Below are 25,040 nucleotides of genomic sequence, written 5' to 3' on the forward strand. Positions count from 1 at the left end.
TTGGACTTTCAAAGTATCAATATATACTGCAAAGGTACAATATTTAAAACAGTGCACTAAAGGTACAAGAAATGAGAAATCAATGGAAAGTCCCAAAATGTTTGACCATACATATAAATCACCAGAGTAAAATGTCTAAGTTTTCTGCTAAAATTTGTTGGGATTTGTGGAAGCTAGAAAAATACCAAAAATGCATGCAGCTATTTGTCTCAAAGTGAGAGACTTGAACTTTATCACTATTTGAGGACTTTTTTCATTTTATTAAAGTGACATGTATTAATTCTTCAGTTACACAAGCATAATGCAACACAGGCTGTGAAAACACCATTGTGCTCATCAAACATCCACCAGCCCCCTGCCACCTCCCCCAGTCTCTTTGCTGTTGGTCATGGCCATGTGATTAGCTCTGGGCAATGGGCTGCAGGAGGAAGTGGCATAGCTACTTCCTGCACAAAACATAGAGGGGCCTGGTGTGGCCTCCCAGCTGTCTCTTCCCCTGCAGTGGTGGCCAAGAAAACCAAGTGTTTAAGATGGTGCTATCACAAGACAATGAAGCCTCCATTCGCCTGTCTCCCTGAGTGCCGCAGTCTCCTACCAGTCCTTAATGGGTGTGTAGTGCAAAATGAACCTCTGTTGTGATAAGCTTTAAGATACTGGGATTACAGTGACCTTGATTCTTGAAGATTATTATATTACTTTGTAGCCTGCACAGTGTGACTGTGTGATTGTGAAAACCTTGTGGCTTGCACTCCCTTTATCCAGTGTATGGACAGATGAGTGGAATAAAGGGTACAAAAATCAGATGAAGAATAGGGTGGGATGGAGGGGATGGAAAGATATAAGTGTTCTTTTCCCTTTTAGTTTTATTTGGAGTAAGGAAAAGGTTCAAAAATTGATTCTGGTGATAAATGCACAAATGTATGATAGTGCTATGAATAATCAATTGTACACTGTGGATGACTGTAGGGTGTGTGACTATATCTCAATAAAATTGTATTTAAAAAAAGTAAATGAACAACGGGGGGAGGCAGGAAGGGGATGTTTTGGATTTTTTTTTATTTTAATTTTTATTTCATTTTTTGGAGTAATGAAAATGTTCAAAGATTGTGGTAATGAATGCACAACTATATGACAATACTGTGAACAACTGCACACTTTGAATGACTGTATGCTATGTGAATATATATCAATAAAATTGCATTAAAAAAGAAGTGGAAGAATTAAAAAAAAAAGATACTGGGATTAATTAGTTATTGTAGCATAACCCAGCTGATCCTGACCAATACAACCAGGACAGCGGTTGTCAACAATGTGATTTTTTTTTAATTAACTTCAGTTTTATTGAGATATATTCACATACCATACAATCATCCATGGTGTACAATCAACTGTTCCATAGTACCATCATTAGACAATGTGATTTTAAAAGAATTTCTCCAATAAGCTTAAAATATTGTCTCCACATCTACACTACTTTATTCTCCAACTTTATCCCAGTGTTTAGCATCATTTATCAGAAAGTGACAATAAAGTTTTAGTTAATGACTAAAAGTAAAAAATTTTTATACGGCAAGAAGGAACCCAATTTTCAAGGAAACTAGACAATTTGGAATTTGGTAATAAATTGGTAAATAACTATAAGGCTGATAAACAGATTGATAGTTGATTCCATATACTTACCATTCTTAAAAGCTTCTGAACAAATTCTGCTCAGAAGAAGTTTTTGACGTAATTGCAAAACTTCAGCTTCCAAAGCTTCAACTTTTGATCTCCACTTAGATTCCTGCTCAGACACCACTCTCGCAAGGTTCTCCGTGTATTCTCTGCTGCTTTTATCTGCTGGTTTTGAGTGGATAATTGCCAAGGCCAGAGCCAGCTTTGAAGTTCTCAAATACCATGTCTGAACATCCATCCTGGCTTTTGTCCCTATCGTTTAATAATAAAAAAAAAAGATACAGAAATTCCTTTTAATTTTTGCAGTGTATTTCATTTGCTTAAAATCGATTTTGTAAATTAACACTAATTAATAGGTTTATGGTAAACTTGGTACCAAGTAACAGAAAAAAATTCTCAGGAACTGAAAAGAGAATGAGAAAAATATGCCAAAGAAAAATGACTACACATATATATATCAAGTGTATTAAGGTTCAAAATAGAGGTTCCAGTAATTTGACAAATTCTTGGAGTACAGAAAAAAAAAACATTAATTTAGTTAGTGGTTTCTGACCAGAGGTACACATCAGAATCACCTAGGAAGCTTTTTAAATATATATAGGCCTGGTCCCATCTCCCAAAAATTCTGATTCTGCAAATCTGGGGTAGGACTGAGGCTTTTACATTTTGAAGAGTACACTGGGTAATCAGAATCACTAAAGTAAATTATTCATTTGAATTTAACCCCTTCTTCTCCTACAACTCATTCTGCTAAGTCTTAAGAGTCCCTGCTTCCCAACCCTGTGTTCCTTAATGGACCTTTACTTGCTATCTTGCATCTAAACAGCCTCCTCCAAGCCATACTGAGGACCATTTTAAAAATATCTGCATCATTTAACTTGTAATCATGCTCTGATTCTGCATTTCCAATGGTTTCCAATCACCACCATGAGCACACTTTTCTGAACCAATACTGTGTCACAGTCTGACAATATGAATGTGCTTATGTGGACAACACGGCAGAACAGTGCTTCCACTGCTTTAATATCATCACCCCCCACCCCAGCGGTATTGCCCCTGTGGGCCTCCACCATGTTTTATTGGACTATTATGGGGCTTTGCACATAATATGTGCTAAATAAAAAATTTTAATGAATAGGTAAAGGTACAGTAGGTCAAAAAAATTCAGGGACTTTGGTTGTCATACCTGTCCCTACTAGCATAAGTTCAAATTCTTCACCCCACATTTCAAACTTTTTTTCCTCCAGTTTCTCAATGCTGTCTACTATGGTCAAAACATACCCATACAAACAGATACACACAGCCCCAGCTCATTCCCATTCACATCTCTGCTCATGAATTTTCCATACTTTTGATGCTCTAAGTCTATCACATCTGCCAAAGTACTAGCTGTGCATTCTTCAAAGAACAGCTCATATACCACCATATAAAATCTTCTCACATTTACTGCCATCCGCAACAATGTATCCTATCTGCTATCCTATAATTTATCACTGACTCTATGCAATATGTAACAAAATGCCATTTTATTAAAACTGGCGGTGAACACAAAAAGGGGTGTCTAATAAGTTCATCACAGAATTACTTATAATACTGAAAACTGCCACAAACAATCAAGTAGCTAAGGAAATACTGGTATAGACATATAAATTAATATTACACTGCCATTAAAAATCAGATTTTCAGAGACTTTTTAATAGCATGGGGAAATGCTCATGATACAATGAACGGCATGTAATTGTATGTACTAACTGAAAACATGAAATTACATGTACAGTAGAACTCTAAATTATGGAATACAAAAATGTAAATAGGATTTATCTCTAACTATAGAATTATGGGTGATTTTTATTTTCTATATATTCTATATATTTTCCTAATTTTCTGCAATATGTTCTGATTATCAATTTATAATCAGAAAAACATGTATAACAAAAATAGTTTCCAAAAGCAAAGTACAGCTGCCATTTTTTTTAACCTTCCATAGCTGTAGAATACACCAAGGACTAGGTACTGTTAAAAAAGAGAAATTAATTAGAATCATAGCTCCACTTATTTTAACTGTCAGGCAACCATTTCACTCAGGTGGTTCATTCTCCATCTGTTGTATCAGCAGTGGAGCGCAGTATAGCATATGATACTCAGTGCTCTCTGAGAAGTACCATCTATGCAGAGCAGAGACATGGATGGTTCTCCCTAAAGAAGCAAGCCGGCCTGTTACATACATAATGGAACCAACAAAAGAAAGGATAATAGAAGGGAGAAAGAAAAAGACGGAGGTATGGAGCAAGGGAAGGAGGGAAGGAGGCAGATGACAAAATAATACTTAACCTATTTAAAGATGTTTCAGTTGGAAAAGGATCTGGCATTCTGTCTTGTCTGGGCCAAAAAAAAAACAAACAAGAGGAAAAAGTTTTCTGGATGATAAAAACACAGCAAACTCCCTGTCATCTTGCAGAGATATTTAATTAATTGATTCAAGAGAGCTGATTAATTAAGTGTCCTGAGTTTTAAGTCATTGTATGTGATTTGTTAACAGTCTGAACAGCAAGCTGAATATCAGTCATCAGAAAAAGATCAATTATAAAGTCCTTCTGGATGGTAAGTTGCCCAGGGTCACTGGTGTGAACATTAATTAGAATTGCACCACAAACGGTCAGAAATGATTGCTAATAGAGATGCTTGCTACTGGCTTGTACAACATAAATCATATTCAAAACATTCACAGCACTACAATCAACCAGAATTAGACTTTTTACACTATTGCCTCATGTTATGCTTGTTTTGTTTTAAGTACGGTCTTTTTTAAGTTTTAGGATAGCATTTATATCTTCACAGCACCATTTGCAAGGTAAAGATTATTCTATTTCCCATAACATTTCATGTAAAAAAAAAATAATGAGCTTCCCAAACATACTTTCTTTTTAGTTGAGGAAAGATTAATAGTAAATTTCAGAAAGTCTTTTTTAAATTCAAATTATGTTCAAGTAATTATAGTAAATAATTAAAATGAACATTTAATTTTCCTCAAGAAGGTATTCAGCGTCTTTGAATTCTTAATAGTTTCAAGTATACAATTTTACAGTCTTTTTAAAATAAAGCATCAGTTCAGATGGCCTTTCTTTTTCTTTGCATCTGGGAGTAGTCCTTACCATACCAAAGCCCCTGCAGGGCTGCAGAAAAATATAGCAACATTCCCTATGACTCATGGCAATGCATGCAAAAACAGCTACTTTACGAACACAATTTTGGCAATTTTTATCTGCCTTATTTCTACTGTCCTCATTTTCCTCTACTGAACTTTAATTTGCTATCAACTAGCCAATTCTATGAACTGTCAAAACTGTTTTGAATTATAATACTGAATTCTAAAATTACTTCATCTCCAAGATCACTGATGAAAATTCTGTAAAGTAAAGGGTCCAAGATCACTCCTATACAAGACTGGTGGGAGTTTAAATTGGACAACCATTCCAGAGAATATTTCCCTAATATGTGTTATACACCTTCAAAATATTTATCCCTCTTTGGCCCAGCAATACAAGTTCCAATATTTTACCTTAAAGAAATCATCAAGAGCTACATACAAAACTTTATATCCATAAATAATCTTATAGGAGTATTTATAATTACCCTCCCAAAAAAAGTATCACCAACCTGAACATCTAACAATAGTGAAGCATTAATTAAATTGTGACATATCTCCAATTGAACTGAAGATATTTTTGAAAATATTTAAAATTATGGGAAAATGTTTCCCACATAATGTTAACTAAAAAGTAGAACACAAACAGTACCAGCAGTATAAAAGTGAATTTGAAAAAACATCCAGAGATAGAGACTGATACACTGATAGATTTGAAGACAGAAAGGTAGAGGCGGGGGGGGGGGGGGGTTGGAGAGAAGGAAGTAAGATTAGAGGAAGAGGAGAGAGAGAAGGAAAAAGGAGGGAGGGACACAAACTAAATATATTCTCCAAAATGCAAACAACTATTGTTCATGAGTTGAGGAATTCTGAAGATTTTTATTTTCTTATTTCTACTTTTCTATAGTTTCCAAATTTTCTTCAATAGACATTATAAAACATTATAAAACATACTACATAAGAAAAAAATGTCTTAATACTGTTCCTACAGAAATATCCTCTGTTCTACATTTTTCAGAGTAGGAATTATGGGGAAGATGATAATGGGTCTTCGAATAAAGGCTCAGAGCTCTACATCAACCATTTCATCATTGTCATGAGAAGCCCCAACCTATAGAGTTCACTGCCTCAATTCTGAGTCACCTTCGACTATAAAACATACCATCAATTTAACAACAGCTTGAAGCTGGGGTGGGGGTGGGGGTGGGTGGACGGGGCAGAATAAAAAAATAGCACATTAAACATACTCAGAAATTTTAAATTGTCAAAGCCCTTTCAGAAATGAGAAAACACAGTTAATGGAATGAGCTCTGCCTCCTTTTAGTTCTCTAACCTCCCTTTCCTTATTAGCTTTCCTCGAATTCCACTAAGCCTAAGGACTTCAGACCTTTCAATGGCCAGTAAGTGGATGCATGGTTCTGCATCCAGATGTGTTTGATGATACTTCCAATAACTCAAGGACCCTCTTGATTTTGCAGTTAGGGCAGAAAACTTTCCAATAAGTTACTACCACTGTACTCCAAAGCCATAAACACTGACTGGCTCCTAGTAAGCACTCACTAAATACATGAATGAATGAATGAATGAGTACATCCATTCAGGTCATGCAATCAAAGAGGGCTGTGTGGGCAGCTCTCAACCTTGGCTCTGGTAAGCAAACCTCTGTCAATTACATCCTAGGGGAAATGGCTCAAGAGGAGAACTTAATTAGTTCAAATCTGCCTCCCTTCATTCTATAATACATCCATTCTTGATTACTTCAAGTTGAGTCCACTCTCTCTAAACTTATCCCTCTCTACAGCACACCCTTAAGTTTACACCAAAAAAAAAAAATCTTTAGTAAAGAAAATGCAGGCAAGATAACATCTAGTTCATATACAAGTTTAGGTCAGAAGGTAAGCTATAAGGGAAAAGATCAGAGCTTTTATATGAGCCCTACAATACATTCTTGTCTTGGCCAGAAAAGAAACAAACTGAAGGACATTGGCTGAGCATTCCTTATATCATGGAGATGAACATAAGACAAAGTCTAAGTGCTGGAAGAAGCACGAGGAAGTCCCATGTGATATGGTGGTGGAATATGCCCCAAAAGGAGCATCTTGATGCATAATGGTGGAATACAATGTCAAACACCAGTCTGGGATGTAGCAGAGCTCTGGCAATGCCCAGACAGTAAGATACTACAAGATTTTCAAGACTATTAACTTTAGTAAAGCTTGGACAAGGTCTAACCTGTAATTTTTGAATTAGATCCAGCTGACAAATTCTCTAATTAGTGTTTTAGTTTCAGCACCTACTCTATGAAGTGCTTAACAGCTTAATATCATGTGAAATTTTATAAAGAAAAATCAGGAAATACTCAAGATTTCCAATCTCTCCACTTTAATTATTAAGGGGGCCTTTAAAAGCCTTCTCAGCTTAGACAGTATGCAGGACAGGAGGCTTTCTTGTTTTTTTTTCCTTCTGTTTCGTTCCCATCAAAACAGGCCAACTATCTATCATTTTCCTTTTATTGGGGAAGAGTTAACTAATCATAAATTTTAATTGTCTACAGAGTCTCTCAATGCTGTTTTGTTTTCCTTTGCATGCCCTCCACAATTTTGATTCCTTGTTGCTTCTTTATTTTGTCATAGGAAACATTTTCATGACAAAGGATATTGCAGAATTTCACTTGGAAAAATGCATTACGCATATTTTATAAGCTAGCAAAACAACACTGATTCAGATGCAGACTCACGTATATGTGGTATAGTCAGCAGCAATTATCTTCCTCTATGTAAATCCACAGAAGGAAAAGGGTGCCGACAACCACAATTAACATGTATTTTTTAAAGTAATTAAAATAACTATTAATTATTAATATTATTAAAAATTTAAAAGTATAGATGTTTCCGGTTACATTAGTATTCACATTAGTATGGGCATAACCCTTACCACAAAAACAAAGATATTGCTACAAGATATATAAAAAATATCCGAAAAATCTACTTAAATCCATAAACTCCACATATTTGGATTCTATATGAGACTATACTCGGAAAGTGGAAAAGTTACATGTCACAGAATGAGGAGGACTGTGGAGTGAAGCCAGAAACCAAAGAACAACCGGAAAAGGCAACTGAGAGAGGTCCAGCCAATCCCAGGAGAGACGGGGCAGCTGACTTCTGGGGAGCAGCTGGGACTAAAGAGGGGGAGTCACCTGAAAAAGTAAACGGCCCTATCCAAAGAAGTCTCATTTTGTAAATGACACATTAGGAAATAAGATTTTTTTCTAACTACCATTATGTAATGCTCTCTTGGACTTCACTTCCAGGTATCCTGAAGATGAAGATATGAATTAAGAAAGCACAGGCCCCACATAAGCATTTTCTTTAAGGGTCATTTTTATTTCTGAAAAAAAGTATTCTACTTCTCTCCTGTCCCACTCATTAGATCTCACTAAGGAGACAATCAAAAACTTCAAAGAACAATGGACGATGCTTCATGGCTTTTCCCAAGGCTTCATTTTACGAGTAAATCTAATATAGAACTTTGATTTATTTTCTACTTCAATGTGCATTTTCCAAAACAAAATGGATTGAAAGTCTACTTTCCTAGCCTAAAATAACCTATTAAAAAGAGAAAATGGATTGTTTCACAAATATTGACAATTACTTTGATTCTATACATCCTCTGGCACATGATGTCCTTTGCATTCTTAGCCCTTTAAACTCTTAAATTGTTCTAGACAACAAACACACAGAGGCAACATAGCTCTTGTTGTCGGTAAGCCATCAAATCTGGTTCTGTGCCATCTTCCCTATCTTCCCTACCTTCACACACAGAAGTCGTATCCCACATCAATCCAATGCTCTTCTCTACCAAAATCTTGTCAGTTCACAAGATCCATGCTACCAACCTACCTGCTCCACTGAGTATCACTATAATTCCTAAGCAGCTAATGAACACCAGAAGAAACAACAGACCATTCCCAATATCAACATGATACCCTATGCGGCAACAAAAAACAGCATAAGACATACACTCATGGCACCAAGGGAGGGCATCCAAGCAGGAATTAGTCCCTAGCTGTCCTCTCGAACAGGTGTACCCACCTCCCCCATCTAACAGTCAAAAGAGTCAAGAACCTTGTGGCCTAACAACTATTGTCCTCTCTTTTGCAAGCAAGTTCACCCAAACTTGCCAAACTCCCTATTTCTCCCACTCATCAGAAATTACCTTCCTCCTTAAATTTTAGATCAGGCTCACCCAAGATGGCCAACCCAAATGAATTTAAGATTTAGCCTCATGATGACAGGACTAAGACCTTGTACCTGTAGAAAGGTATAGGCAGAAGAACAGCAGGCATCTTATTTATGAAATGTCATCTGGATGAAGACTTTCTAGAATCTTTTTTATCCTGCCATCTTGTGACCACAAAAGAGTTATTTTGCTGGTAAAATTATCAATCTATTCCAATAATGGAATGCTCAAACAATAGGAAATAGCCTTAGCTGCATCAGTAGTTCAGTTTTACTACAAGGTGATCAATTAAGGTCCTTTGTTTTAAACCATAGGAATGTATTTCTTAAAGTAGCTTATGCTGTAAAAGAAATTCAGACATTCTACTCATCATGATTCCTACGTCTAAATCTATTTGAGCTTTCAATTACTAAAAGAAAATTGTAAGAGTTGCATATCTTACTGAAAAAGAGAATCTAAAAGGAAAGTCATTAATTTACATGTATATGGTAATTCATCTCAAAAGAAAACTTTTACCTAGATAGTCTACCTAAGTTATTTGATTTGTGTCTGAAGGGCTAAATAGTAAATATGTAGTCTAATATGACTAACTATTTCCAGACAAAGATGAGTTGAAAGTAAACCGGAAATGCAAACAGTAAACATAGGAAATCCAGAATGGCTATACTACTATCGGATAAGGAAAACTTCATAAGAAGGAAATATTACCAGAGATACAGAAGAACATGTCATAATGACATCATCAGGAAGATAACACTCTTAAATGTGTATACACATAATAACAATAACTGAACTTCAAATACATGAATGTTTAAAAGAATGCAAGGGGAAAATAGATAAATTCGCAAACATATGTACAGATTTTAACACATCGCTTTTCAGTAAATGACCTCAATAATGAAGATGATGATGATGATCATGATGACACAGAAGATTTGAAAAACACTACAAACCATCTTGATCTGATTGACATTTACAGAACCCTACACCTTATAAATGCAGAACGCATCTATACTCCTTTTGAGTTCATATGAGATGTTCAACAAGAGAGCACATATGCTGAACCATAAAATAATTCTCAGTAAATTTCAAAAGACTGACATCTTATAAAATATGTTCTTGAACCACAACAAAAATCATTAGAAATATTTTGAAAACCTCTAAGTATCTGTAAATTAAAAAACACATTTCTAAATAAAATATGGGTCAAAGAAAAAAGTTAAAAGCATAATTAGGAGATATTTCAAACTAAAAGATAATGAAAACACAACATACCCATATGTGAGGAGGCAGCTATAAGAATTTTAAAGGAAAATTTATTTACAGCTTTACATGCTTATTTTATAAAAGAAGAATGGCTTAAACTCAATGACCTAAATTTCCACCTTAAAAATCTAGAAAAAGATTTCCAGAGGAAATAGAAGGAAGGTAAAAATAAAGGCAAGATCAGAAAACAATTAAACAGGAAACAAAGAGTAAAAAAATTAAAAAGGCAAAAGTTTTCTTTTAGATTAATAAAATTAATGAACATCTAGCAAGACCAAAAAGAGAACTAAAACTAATCTCGTCAAGATCAGGAATAAAATAAGGGATTTCATTATAGATCCTCCAAACAAAAGAGGTAATAAGGTAAAAATTATGAAAAATCTATGCCAATAAATTTGACAAACTAAGATGAACTTAACAAATTTCTTGAAAAACATACTGACCCACACTGACAAAAAATTGATAAAAGAAGACAAAGAAAATCGAAGTAGTCCTACATCTATTAAAGAAATTGAATTTGTATTAAAAACTTCTCCATACATACCACAAAAATATGCCCAGAGGGTTTCACTGGTGAATTCTATTAAACGAAGAAGAAATTGTAGCAAGTTTACACAAAATTTTTCAAAAAATAAATGATAGAACACAACGCAACTCTTTTTTTATGACAAACTGAGAAAGAGGAAACACATCACAACTTGTCTTATAATTTGATATATATTGGTATAATCACATGTGTGAGTGTGTTTTATTTGCTATAATCCTAATACCAAAATTTGTGAAGATATTACAAGGAAAAAAGTACAAGTCAATTATCTCCTATGAGCACAGACACAAAATTCCTTTACAAAATTCTAGCAAATCAACTCCAAAAAAAGTCATCATGACCAAAGGGAGTTTTTCCCAGGAATACAAGATTGAATTAACATTAAAAAAATCAGTCACTGTAATTCAACATACGAACAGATTTTTTTTTTTTAAACAGCAACATATAAGTATCTTAATGTCTTTATAAGAAACAGATAAAATCAAACCCATCACCTGTACACAGAAAACTACAAAACACTGCTAAAAGAAATCAAAGAAGACCAAAATAGGTGGAAGGACATTCTGTGTTCATGGACAGGAAGGCTAAATGTCATTAAGGTGTCAATTCTACCCAAATTGACCTACATGTTCAATCCAACACCAACCAAAATTCCAACAACCTAATTTGCAGACTTGGAAAAGTCAGTTATTAAATTTATTTGAAAGGGAAAGCAGCCTGGAATAGTCAAAAGCATCCTAAAAAAAGAAGAACAAAGTGGGAGGACAAACACTTACTGACTTTAAAGCTTGTTATAAAGCCACAGGGGTCAAAATAGCATGGTACTGGCACGAAGATATACATATTGATCAATGGAATTAAATTGAGAGTTCAAAAATATACCCTCACATCTATGGTCAATTGATTTTTGACAAGGCTGCCAAGTCCACTCAACTGGGACAGAATAATCTCTTCAATAAATGGAGCTGGGAGAACTAGACATCCATATCCAAAGGAATGAAAGAGAACCCACACCCCACACCCTATACAAAAATTAGCTCAAAGTAGATCAGAGACCTAAATATAAGAGCCAGGATCATAAACTCCTAGAAGAAACATAGGGAAACAACTTCAAGACCTAGTGACAGGAGGTAGCTTCTTAGACCTTATACCCAAAGCACAAGCAAAGAAAGAAAAAATAGATAAAATGGGAACTCCTCAAAATTAAACCTTTCTGTGTCTCAAAGGATTTGTCAAAAAGGTGAAGAGGCAGTTTACTCAATGGGAGAGAATATTTGTTAACCATATTCTGGATAAGTGTTTGATATCTGGTATCTATAAAAAAATCCTACAACTCAACTGAGAGATATCCTGTGTACATGGATTGGAAATTAATTTTATTAAGATCTTAATTCTTCCCAAATTGATCTATAAATTCACCACAATCCTAATCAAAATCCCAACTGACTTCATCATAGAACTTGATAAATTAATTCTAAATTTTAAATAGAATTTTTTTTAAAAAACCTAGAATAGGCAAAATATCTTGAGAAAGATAAAGCCAGAAAAACAAAACTACTTCATTGCAATACTTAATATATGGATACAGAAATCAAGACAATGTGTTATTAGAGTAAGTATAGACAAATAAATCAATGAAACAAAATAGGACTCAGAAATAGACCCACACTTTTACAGTCAATTTATTTTCAACAAAGGCACTGTGGCAACTGGAAAACAAGTCATTTTAACACAAGGTCCTAGACCAATTAAAGATAAAGAAAAAATAAATGGTGGCACCTATTCAGACCTTAAACAAAAAGTAAATTTAGTTGAATCATAGATATAAAAGTATAAACCAAAACTAAATAAAAATATATAAGAATACGTAATCTTCAAGACTTCAAATACTAATTATTGGAGAAATCCTGATAAATTAGACTTCATCAAAATGAAATCCAGTGCTTATAAAAAGAAACCATTAAGAAAATGAATGGGGAAACTACAAACTGGAAGAACATATTTTATATATATATATATAACATATCTGGCAAAGGATTTGTATGTAGAACATATAAAGAATTTCTACAAATCACTAAAAAGAAGACAAATCATCCAATTAAAAATGGTCAAAAGACATAAATATATGTCACAAAAGAAAATAAAGAAATGGTCAATAAACATGTGAATAAGTGGTCAACATCATTAGTTACTGGGGAAATGGAAATCATAATCAGAAGATATCATCACTTCACAACCACAAAAAGAGCTAAAATTAAAATTAAGAACTGGGGTTCTCACACATAACTGTCTTAGTTTGCTTGGGCTGCAATGACAAATACCACACAATGGGTTGGCTTAAACAAGAATTTATCCGCTCACAGTTTGGAAGGCTTTAAGTCTAAAATCAAGGTGTTGGCAAGGCCAGGCTTTCTCCCCAAAGTCTTTCTAGTGTTAGCTTGCCACAATCCTCCAGGTTCCTCTCTTCCATCACATGGCAATGTTTCACTTCTTCTGTCTGCTCTTCTGGTTTATTTCTGTAGCTTTCTCTGACTCGTCTGAATTTCCTCTCTTTATAAGGCCAGTCATAGGGATTAAGATCCACCCTGATTCAATGTGGCCACCCCTCAACTAATTATGACATCTTCAAGAGGTCCTATTTACAAATGGGTTCACACCCACAGTAATGCAGATTAGCATGTGAATATATCTTTTGTGAGGGGCATGATTCAATCCCCATTAACAGCCAATAGAAGTATAAAATAGAATAACCAGTTTTGGAAAACTTTCTTATAAAATTCTCGTTTATCTCCCTTTGGTCCAGCAGTACCATTCCTAAATATTTACCCAAGAGAAATGAAAACAAGTCACCAAAACAATGTGCACAAGAATATTTATAGCAACTTTATAAACTAGAAATAGTTCATTTGTATAGTGAAAGGAGAATAAAGAAACTGTGGTATATTCACACAATGGAACACTACTCAGCAATAAAAATGGAATGTACTGACTTCACACAACACCATGGATGAATCTCCACAATACTATACTGAGAGAATAGACACTTGCACAAAAATATACATACTCTAAGGTTACATATGACATTCTAGAACACATGAACTAATCATTGGTGGAAAAAGGATAATGCTGCTTCTAAGGTATGAAAAAGGGATTGACTGGAAAGAATGAGGGTGTTTTCTGAGGTGATGGTAATGTTCAAAATCTTGTTATGGGATTGAAATATGCAGATTTATGTATGCATTTGTCAGAACCATAAATGGTACACTTCATCTTACCCATTTCATTATATGTAAACTTTACCTCAATAAAATAGGAGTTTCTAACCAAGACAGAGTTAACAAGGACCAGATTTACTTTCCCACCTTAAACAATTAGAAAGCAAATAAATATAAAAAAACAACAGCTTTAAGACACTGGACAAAAGGCAGGGCAGAACTATGGTTCCCTAGAGAAGGAAAACAAACAGTGTGAGGCCTACAACTATACCAGCTTATTTCCTGAAGGCAGTTTCCAGGCCGCAGCACAAACAAGTAGAATGTCAACAGAGCCTAGAGGTCTCAGTGAGCTAAAAAGACAAAGATGGGAGTTCAGAGAGGCCAAAGATACTAGAATTTTTCAGGGCAGAGTACTGTAGAGGAGGGAACAGTACAGAGAAAGAGTTTTAGAAACCTGCAGAGAGGTCCCCTCAGATTTTTGGCTATCTGAAACCCAGTGGTTCCAGTATTTTTCCACCCAAAACATGACAAAGGAAAATCTTTTAAAGGAAGAACATGAAGAATGGTTAGACAAAAAAAATGAACAAGAACAGTCTCTCTAGTTGCAATCTCTTTTGACCACATGTGGCTAAAAATGAGGACAAAAAACATCTTAGAAAGGAAAGCCAAAAAAAGCAAATAGCTGGGAAGGCAATTCATGAAAATGTGGCTTTTTACGAATGCAGAGAACACAAAGCAGAACAAGTAATAACAGCAACAATAACAAAATCAGTGTTCCCCCTTACTTTATCCTACTATAGTGGTTCTCAAACTTGACGCTACATCATAATCACCTGAAGTGTTTATTAAACACAGATTCCTAGGCTGCAAACCCAGAGTTTCTGAGTAAGTAGATCGGGGCTGAGGCCGAGGATTTGCATTTCTAACATGTTCCCAGGTAATACTGATGCTACTGGTCTGAGGTCTACAGTTTCAGAACCACTACCTCACTCTATTCCTAGAAATAATACCACCTTCAAAAGATTAATTATTTCCTCTAATGAACAGCTTGTTTCAAAACTATTCTGATTTTCAGCCCTAAACAATTAAACAAAGAATAAGACAATTAGCACGATACACAAGTCAGGCAGTTCCATCACATCTTATTGTATTTAATCTTACAATAACTTTGTGAAGAAAAAATTTCTACCTTCTACCCCTCTCTACCATACCATATTTATTTTTCTAATTTAATAGATTAGGAGCCTGAAATTCAGAGATATTTTAAAAATTCATCCTTAATCTCACAGTCCAGGTTTGATGTCAAAGCATATGCTCCTTCCCATATATCATAGTCTCTGTAAGGATCTCAAACTCTCTCTGAAATCCCCAGAAGGCAGGTTCCTATGGGTGCTTTTGCTCTCTATACACACCCAGCTTGAGGCTGCACCCAGTGCTCCTTTGCATGAAAAAGTCCAAATTCCACTGTGAATTTGACTAAACTACTGAGAATGAGAAAAGACATTCCATTGAATCCCCAAAGCACACCATTGCAAAAATCTACTTAAAGTCACTATTTGCTCCTCCTGTCCCAAGAACTGATAATAACCAACATTTAATGAGTGTTTCCTATGTATCCGACACTCTTTACCTGTATCAACTCACTTCATAATTACAATATCACGATGTACTTATTATCCCTTCCAACAGTTCAAGAAACTGTGTCACAGAAGTTATGCAAGGTCTCCAGCTAGGAAAGTGAGAGCTCAGATTTGAACCCAGACAGTCTCCCTCCAGAGCCTAAACTCTCAACCACCACATCGTGCTGTCAAGTTATGCTCACACTGCTAGGTTCTTCAGTTTTGTCTGTCTCTGTCTAGACTGACAGCCCTCCCTCTATCTCTTCCTGTCCCTCTCATGCTCCTACCACCATGCTTTCAACATGGCAAATCCCCTCTTGGATAATCCAGCTCTGCCCCTCAGTTGGGACTGCCACTGAGATACAATCAAAACCCAGAATTAGGCTTCCCCATCTGGCTTCAAGAGCACCTTGCTCAGTGACCTTGGTTGTTAATCACATCTACTGTTACTCAAGGGTGCTGATCCTTTTGCCCTAAAGGGCTTACTTAAATACCTAACAAAACAATGTCTTTTTTGAGATGAAAGAATTGTTCTGCTAAAGATAACTTTCTCCATAGCATTATAGGAGAAATGTATAGGTACAGGCTCAGAATTCAGATCTGGACTTTGGAAGTATAATTGCTACTGAAGCTGAGGTGAATATGTGTGGATAGCTGAAAAGACTGAAACTGGAAACACTGCCATTATTCCACTTCTTGAGAGGCGAAGAAAGTCTGGACAAGGGCAGTAAGTGAGCATGTCAGGACAGGAAAGATACAGCTAAGGTAGAATCAGAAGAACTTGGTGACCCATTAAATACATTAGATTAGAGAAGGAAGGTAACAAGAATGACCCCTAAACTTCTAGCTTGCACAGCTCTCTAGGTGGTGATGTCACAGAATGAGAAAGGGAAAACAGGAGCACAACCGACTGGGAGTAGAGGCTGGGCGGTACTTTCGGTTTTTGAGACGCCCGTGTGGCAGCAAGGTAGAGATATACCAGGCAATTGAGAAAATGGAATTGAAGATCAGAAAAGATATGGATGTTGAGAAACTGTACAAGTGGGATTTGAAGCTATGAGATAGACTGACATAAAATAATATAATTTACTTTTGTTAGTAACAAAAATGCCAAGATAAATATTTTTAAACAATTTGGTGTCAATCAATTATTACCTCAGTTTAAAGACAATTATAAATCTCATATTTCTCACAGAACTTTTCTTGAGTAAGAGGACCAAATTAATGCAAAGGCCTTAACCATAAGTCCAAATAACTTGCCACTCCATAGGCCCTTAACCTTACATTTCTACCCACAAAGTCTAAGCATGTGGTCAACCTTCTAATAGCCATTCCATTTGAGTTTATAGTCACTCAATCAAAGTGATTCAGTTCCACAAACATACTGTGAGTAGCTACCACACTGTGGCCAAAATTGTGCTAGAATCTGATCAAAGATGAATTAAGATATATTCCTTTCTTTTTTAAAGTTTATAATAATGAGGGAGGAGCAGGGAGAGAAAAATGAAAAATTAAGCATAATTCAATCTGAGAAATTTTATCAAAGTCAAAGTAAAAAAGATGACATCTTGGAGTCATCCTAACCATTTCCCTCAGGTCTTCCCTAACTGAAGGCTTCTAAACTCATACATAATGGGTCTCCAAGAAAGACTGTCTGGAATGCCAGAAGCAAACATCCTTATCATTGCTTTTCGTCAAAGCATGACACCTTACTTTAGGAACCTTACTGAAGGCCTCATTAGAGTTTTCTATCCTCTTCTGAAATCCTGTGGTAATTTAACCTTTATTATTATCATTAACCTACAACTTCATATATTTTCATAAGGCACAATTACAATTTATGAATAGCAATTATAAAATGAAGATAAAATAAATAATTGAGGCCATGATATAAAGAAGAGACAGCAAGAGATAAACCCATGGTTTTTAGAAGGATTTCTCCTTATAAGTCCTTGTACTTCTGTGTGGTTGCAGGAAATAGAGTAAGATTTCAGAAATTCTGGACAATGACCACCCAAGCTGTCAAAGACAGTACAGCTTCTGAGCTGCAAAGTTGATAAACTCTATCTCGCACTGTGATTTTGTAAACTGAGACTATTAAATAATTAAACAAGTAAGATCAAACTTATCAAAAAAGTTTAATGATGGTAAACAGAAAAGTTTGAAAAGGTCATGAGCACAGCCAAGAGAATGAAACAAGTGAGGTTCACTCCATTGAAATTATATCTAGGACTGCAATTTCCTCCTTCATTATAGTCAGTGCTGACCTATCTGAATTACTTATGATTACCATGAGCTTTCTAAAGAAGAAGGAAAGTACACATGTGAATGAACACTTTTTTATAAATGAGAAACCTTTTATTAATAAATCCACTTATAATCAGAATTCTGTTTAAATTGGTGTTTTATACAAGGCTTCCCCTCCCTAACTTCTTATCATTATAAAATAAAATATTGAGTTTGAACATAATATTTATATATACAATAGCTGTGATACAATAATGGGCTTTGTTTCATTAATTGGGTGTGAGTCAATTTTGACTCTCAATTTTTAAAAAGTGGTCATGTTTGATATTTTCATCTTTACCATCTGAAATGCTTCAGGAGAACTTTTAAATTAAAAATTTTCCTTCAGAGCGTTGAAGATTTCTTAAACTAAACACACAAAGCATAAATGAAAAAGAGGGGAAAATGATATATTTTACTAATTAAAATTTAAAATTTCTGTTCATTAAAATATTCAGTAAAAAAAAATTAAGATAAGCCAAAGACTAGGCAAAGATATTTATTGCATGTATAATAAATGGTGAATACACACAATATCTAAAGAATACTGTAAATCAATAGAGAAAAGATAATCCATTAGGAAAAAAATGGACAAAATATCTGACCAAGCAATTCCCAGTAAAGGGGAGAAAATGCTCTGCAAACATATAAAAAGACTGTCACATATACTCACAAACAGGCATGTTCAAAACCATTCACAGCTTCACTGTTTGTAATGAAAATTACAAACAACCTAAATATCTATCAATAAAATAACTAAACTTGATATATTCATATAATCAAATTCTATGAAGCAGTGAAAATGAATGAACTAGAGCTAAATGCATCAAAATGAATCAAAGTTAAAAGAAAAAAAAGAAAGCTATTAAAATGTAGATATTTCATACAATTAATATTAAGAGTACTATTCATTGGTCAGAAATATATCCATACGTAGAAAAAGTATAAAGAAATTCATGGGGATGATAAATGTCAAATTTAACACGATTATTTCTGCAGGGGAAGGAGAGGTGCAATCAGAGAGGGATGTACAGGAGTTTCTTCTGTCTCGTAAAAATCTGTATCTTAAACTGGGAAGCAAGTGCACTGGATTAGTTGTAATATTCTATATGCCTTTCTTTTCTTAGTTGAACAATTGGGTTTAATGCTCACTGCAACAAGAGTGAATTCACACCATGGCGAACTGTGGGTTTTCTCAGTAAGAAGGTGTTGAAGAAAGGACTTAAAGGATTTGAGTTTGTGTTAGGCAAGTTTGGGGAAGGTTTAAGGAAGCAGAGTTTTGCCCTGGATCAGAGGCTGTCAGGAAAGCAGGGAAAATTCTGTGATTGGGTATCTTAATAAATCTCATCTAGAAGAAAGGGAGAAGAAAATGAGGCTCAAGTTGTGATTGGTAACAAACAGCAGTCACTCACATTAGCCAGAATAGGGGGATGGTTGGTCATTTTTGTGGTTTGGACAACGTTATTTTTGCATATATTCAGACATGATTTTGGCATGGTGTTGTTTTTATCTTGATTCATCCCAGTCACATCATGGTCTTGTCTGATGTTTTTATTTTCTCTTAAATAGTGCATGTTCGCCAGGAGAACCCCAAGGCCTAGTTGTGACTACAAGAGCAGCTCTAGGATGTTGGGCTGCTTTTCTCTTTCTCAATAGTTAATAATTGCAAACCATTCCATAGCAGTTATTATGTATTTTCCAGGCACTGCTCTAAGCACTTTATATAAATGAACTCATTTATTCCTTCCAACAACCCTATGAGGTAGATAATGCTGTGACCCCATTTTCCAGGTAAGGAAACTGTTGTACTTGCCTAGGAAGTGGTGGAGTCAAGCAGTGGCTCTGTTGGACAGTCATTCTCTCAGTTCAGTCCTGACTCCACCATTTCATTTCCTAGCCTCATGACTGTGGGCAAGTTGCTTAACTCTTTAAACCTTAGTCTGCTCGTCTATAAAACAGGTCCAATTGTGGCCAACATGGGCACAGAGCATGGTACAGAGTGAGCACTCAGCATTACTGTTGGCATGATTCTGGGTCTGGGGAGAGATCCCAGAGACTCTTACAGGCTTCCCTCACCCCACCCCACCCATCCCCTCCCTCATCTCCTGCTACTTCCTACCTTCCCTCCTCCCTGACCCCTCCCTGTGTGCCCTTCAGGCCACTTGCCTCCCCACCCACCCACCCCATCCCCCCGCAGTACACCACCGCCTCACCACCTCCTCCATTCCTAGTTCTAGAATATCACAGGAAGCAGGAGCACCCAGCAGCCTTTGTGGCCCAGAAGCTGCAGTATAGGCTTGATCACTGCCCAACCCAACCTCCCCTGTCCTGGCTATGGCAAGACCTTCCCACAGTCCACTACTCTAAGGCAGCACTGTAAGGCACAGGAAGCCTGCAAACTTCCAGCCCCTTCACCCGCACTGAGTGTGGTCAGGACTCTGCCCAGGGAGCCAGGCTGTACCCCCACTATATCCAGCATGCCCAGGGGGAAGATCTAGGTGTGGCTTAAGACCTCTCCAGGGCCATGGGACCATGGGGGTTCTGTGGCTGGTGGGATCAACCCATGACACCAGTGCAGGTCTCCTGGGGACCTTGGAGGAATTTACTTTCGTCTTCGGTAAGGCAATGGGCTCCTGGTAAATAGGACCCAGAAGATTCTTGTCTTGGAGACATGAAGGCCTTTAGGGAAATAATGACCAGACAACTGCGAGATTTGGGGTTTAAAAAAAAAAAAAAAAAGCAAGAAGGAAAATGAGTGGGGAAAAAATGGTTATTTGTAGTTCCCCCCCACCCCCATCCCACCCCACCCCCAGATTCCCAATTAAATAGTTTAACATCCCAACCTACTGCAGAATGTGTAATCACCCTTCATTTCTCCCAACGGATGCCATGGGCTGTTGAAGCGAATTGCCCTGGCCTTGTGCCTAAAAGGGGGATGAGGGAGGTAGGCAGGGAAGGTGAGGTGTTGCTGACCTCCAGAAAGAAGCAAGCTGGACCTTTGGGGATGAAGCCCCAGAGATGGAAGTCCAACAGTTAGACAGGGAAGAAAGGGGGGGGTGGGGTGGGCAGTGACCCTGAGACCCTTTTGGCACACTCACACCTAGCCCTCACACGCCTAGTCCTCACTCAGGACGGTGTCTGAAAAGTACCAATGAAAAGTGCAGCTCATCAATCCCTTATTTTAGCAGAACCAGAGGGGGAAGGGCCCTCCGAGTCCTCATAATGCAAAGATCCTGACGTCAGAGGGGTTCTCCTCCTTTTGAGAACGCCTATACTCACCCCCTTTGAGTGTGTACTTTTCACTACACATTAAACTTTTTGGCTATACACACTAACTAGTCCTTGGATTCTTTGGCTATACACACTGACTAGTCCTTGGATTCTTTCCTGTGGCTGAGTTATGAACCCTCATGGTACCAGCTCCTGGTTGAGGTTCCGACCTCTCTGAGAACTCCCAGGGCTCTCCGGCATCATTCCCACTCCCTGCCAGCTTTCCCTGCTCAAAGAGCCACCTCATTGGATGGCTTCAGTCCCACTGATAATTTATGTCCCATTTGAATAATGTGTACTATTCTAGTCATGGAGTATTTTTATTTGTGTCGGTGAGATAATGTGACATAAACCAAGAATAATGTTTCATGACATAAACCAAGAATAATATCTAAAAAGAAAAAAGGTTTATATTAAAACATCTAAACAGGGTGTTCTGGGTTTTGAGCAGAAATTCCCAGAGAACATTAAAAAGTGGATGGGGTGGGAGCTCAGGGCAGAGTAGGACACTAGTTTGGAATCAGAGATACCTTTTTTCATGTTCTATTTGGCCAACATTGGAAACACTGGGAGATGGCCCATTAAGACCCTATTTTCAGCTCTCTTGAAAAACCCAACCTTGGGCTTACATTGTCTGCTGGAGCAGGGCAGAAGCTACCACAGGCTGAAGCTAAGTAATGGTTGTTATCCTCAAGCTGCACAGGAGCCTACCTGGCCAATTTTACTTCCCAGCATAATCTGCCCTGACCCTGGAGGCAATAGCTGATGCCCTGCATACAGTCATCATGGACTATGTGAACTGAGGGATGTTTTTAAAGCCCACAGGTGAGATGGATGCGGCAGAGACCTAGAGCTGCCTCTCAATTTTTAACTAGGCGCATGGAAGCTGAAAAGAATACACTTCCCAGATTCCCTTGCCACTAGATGTGGCCATGTGACTGAATTCTGGCTAGTGGAATAGAGCGTGTGGTGTGTTTAATTTCTGGGTAATGTCTTCAAGTTTCAGGAAGGGACATGCTCTTCCTCCACCTTCCTGCCTGGAATGGGACATGGTAGCAAGCCACCTTGGACAAGGACGAAAGCAACATGCAGGATGGCAGAGCAATAAGATAACAGTAGCCTGGGTCTCTGGTCGACTTCATGGAGCAGAACATCAACTTCTATGCTGTTATGTGAGAGAAAAATAAACCTCTATCCTGTAAGCCATCATTATTTTGGGTCTCTGTCACAATCAGCAGAATTTAAGCCTAAGTCAAGGGTTTGCAAACTGTAGCCAAATCCAGCTACTGCTTGGTTTTGTAAATAAAGTTTTATTGGAACATATCCTTGCTCATCTATTTACATATTGTATATAGCTGCTTTCATATACAACAGCAGAGCTGAGTAGGTTGCAATAGAGAGAGAGCAACCTTATGATCCGTGAAGACTAAAACAGTTACCATCCAGCCTTTTACAGAAAAAGTTTGCCGGCCTCTTACCTAACTGATAGGCATAAAACCTACTCTGATTCTGGAAGCAGGGACTTCTGCCCTGGGAAATACTATCTCTAGTATACTAAATACTAGGGTCTGTGTACATGTATGTGTAGGATTGGGGGCAGGGTTAACCTGGGTCTCTTTGCTGGGGTGACTAATGGAAAAACTGATGTGGACTCCGCTGGCCATTACTTCTTCCCAAGACATCAGCTTCAGCAAAGGTGAACATTTCCTCTGGCACCTGGTGAAAGCCCAGAGGTTTCCTACTCAGATGTCTTAACATGACCCCCACAATGGCCTCCCCAGTCTCAAACCTAAGGATCTCCTAAGAAAGACAGCAGCCTGCCCAAGTACGCCCTGGGGTTCCTATTCTCTCTTTACACACCCCAGATATCATAGATTCCCAAGATTTTAATTAGCATCACTGGTGGATTTCCAAACCTTTATCTCCAGTCCAAACACCAGACTTCTCCCATGAACTACAGCCACTTGGATGACAAATGTGAACCTCAAACTTAAAACAGGTAAATGTGTCTCCTGCAGCCCCCACCTCTACCACAACTTCCCTCAAATGGCTTACACACAATACTTTTAAAATTCCGAATCCAAATACTTTTCACTATAACCCCAGTTGTAGCCCTAGTCACCTAACTGTTCCCCCTGCTACCACTAGTGCCCATCTTCAGTGTTTCCACCACAGACCACCCTGTGTATATGTAAACTGGCTTACATCACTTCATTTAAAACTCTCCAATGGCACCCCATAAATAAAATTCAAAGACCCACCAAGTCTCACAAAAACCAACAATGATCAGCATTAGCCCTCTAAGCAGCCTCACCTCCCTCCCTGTTCTACCTCCTTCACTACACACCAGCCATACATGCCAAGCTGGCTCCTGCTTCAAGGTCTTTGTACTTACTCTTCCCTCTGTCCAGAAAGCTCTTACCTCAGTATCACTGAATGAACTCAGGTGTGGGTTAAATGCAAGGGCCCAAAGATAGGATCTGAATAAAGAAATCATGTTATTAACCAATGAAGGAGTAGTCAAGCCCAACCCAACTGCTGAAGAAAGGAAGCACACTTATAGGAGTGTTACAGAAAGATGTGGGAAGTTGTCTTTATTTTAAATCATTGCTCTCTCTATTGTAATGAACACTGTCTTTCAGTTCTACCTAAAACACCTCTCTCAACTCTATTTCTTCCACATATACAGAAGACACTGTTAACAAGATAGTATTATTTGGTTCCAAAGGCTAAATAATAGAAAGGATAAGCAATAGATTGTGTCTTTTTTCAGAGGTGAACCATAAAAGTGGCAAGTGTACATATATTTGAGTTACTAAAAAAAAAGTCAAAAAATGCATTTAAGCATAAGCAAGACTAAGATTTTATCAGGGTGTCATTCATAAAATATCAGAACCTGAACACTGAAGGATATAATCTGTTGTGGCAAAAAGCCTACTCAGCACTTCAGGCATAAATCAAAGCCCACCTCTTCCAAGAAGTCTTCCCTGACCATTTCAGCCCAGGGTGGTTTTTCCTCTCAACTCCTATGGGAGCACTCATCACCTGAACCACTGACTCTAGCTATCAACCAGTCACCACCTGCTTTTTGTCATTTCTCTCCAAGGAGACTAAGTTTCTTGGGAGTCAGAGACTATGTCATCTCCCCTTCTTCACTCCTCCACAAGGTAATCTGAATAAGTAGGTATGTTCTGAATTGAATTGTGTAGAAGAGGGTCTGAGTTCCAGCATTCAGAAACAGAAGGGCTGGAAGCTCAGTCAGGCAACTTCTCAACACCTCATTTCATCCATAAAACAGAAAATATATTAGTAGCAACCTCATAGGATTTCTTTTTAAGACTCACCTAAAATCATAGTTGAAAAGCACTTATGATTCTACACAGCACATGGCAGGCACCAAGAGTTGTTAACTATTATTATCACTACTAGTACTAGTATTACTACTACAACTATGCTTTCACAATATTTATTTGGAGGGGAGAAATGAGTCTTGGAAGTTCCTTGAAACACATAATTCCTAATTTTATTCTCTTCTTCCCTTTGTTAGTGTAACCATTACCTTGATCAATGCCTTCCTTGACTCCCAAGTAAAGTTCAAATCTAAAATGCAGCTACTGTGCAGCTAGAAAAACAATTAGTCAACTGTGCCCAAATGTTTACTTCCTTAAGCAGAGGTAATTGTTTACTTAACAAAAGCTTCTATCACTGCTGTTATTAATTAAAGTTTGAGCTGACCTTGTATCCCTGTTGTCCCTGGTGAAATTAAATTAGTTTAA

At 37.2% G+C, this 25,040-nt stretch overlaps 1 protein-coding gene across 4 annotated transcripts in view; it reads right to left on the minus strand.

Moving 5' to 3' along the window:
* MEI4 (meiotic double-stranded break formation protein 4) overlaps window positions 1–25,040 on the minus strand; it is a 613,415-nt gene that overhangs the window by 340,082 nt on the left and 248,293 nt on the right. For all 4 annotated transcript variants that reach the window (XM_037843991.1, XM_037843990.1, XM_037843988.1 and 1 more), the window contains exon 2: window positions 1,681–1,926. In XM_037843991.1, coding sequence (XP_037699919.1) covers window positions 1,681–1,912 — 232 coding nt within the window. In that variant the 5' untranslated portion in view covers window positions 1,913–1,926. The remainder of the gene's footprint in view (window positions 1–1,680; window positions 1,927–25,040) is intronic.

Source organism: Choloepus didactylus, chromosome 7, assembly GCF_015220235.1.
Source record: "Choloepus didactylus isolate mChoDid1 chromosome 7, mChoDid1.pri, whole genome shotgun sequence".
Taxonomy (NCBI): domain Eukaryota; kingdom Metazoa; phylum Chordata; class Mammalia; order Pilosa; family Megalonychidae; genus Choloepus; species Choloepus didactylus.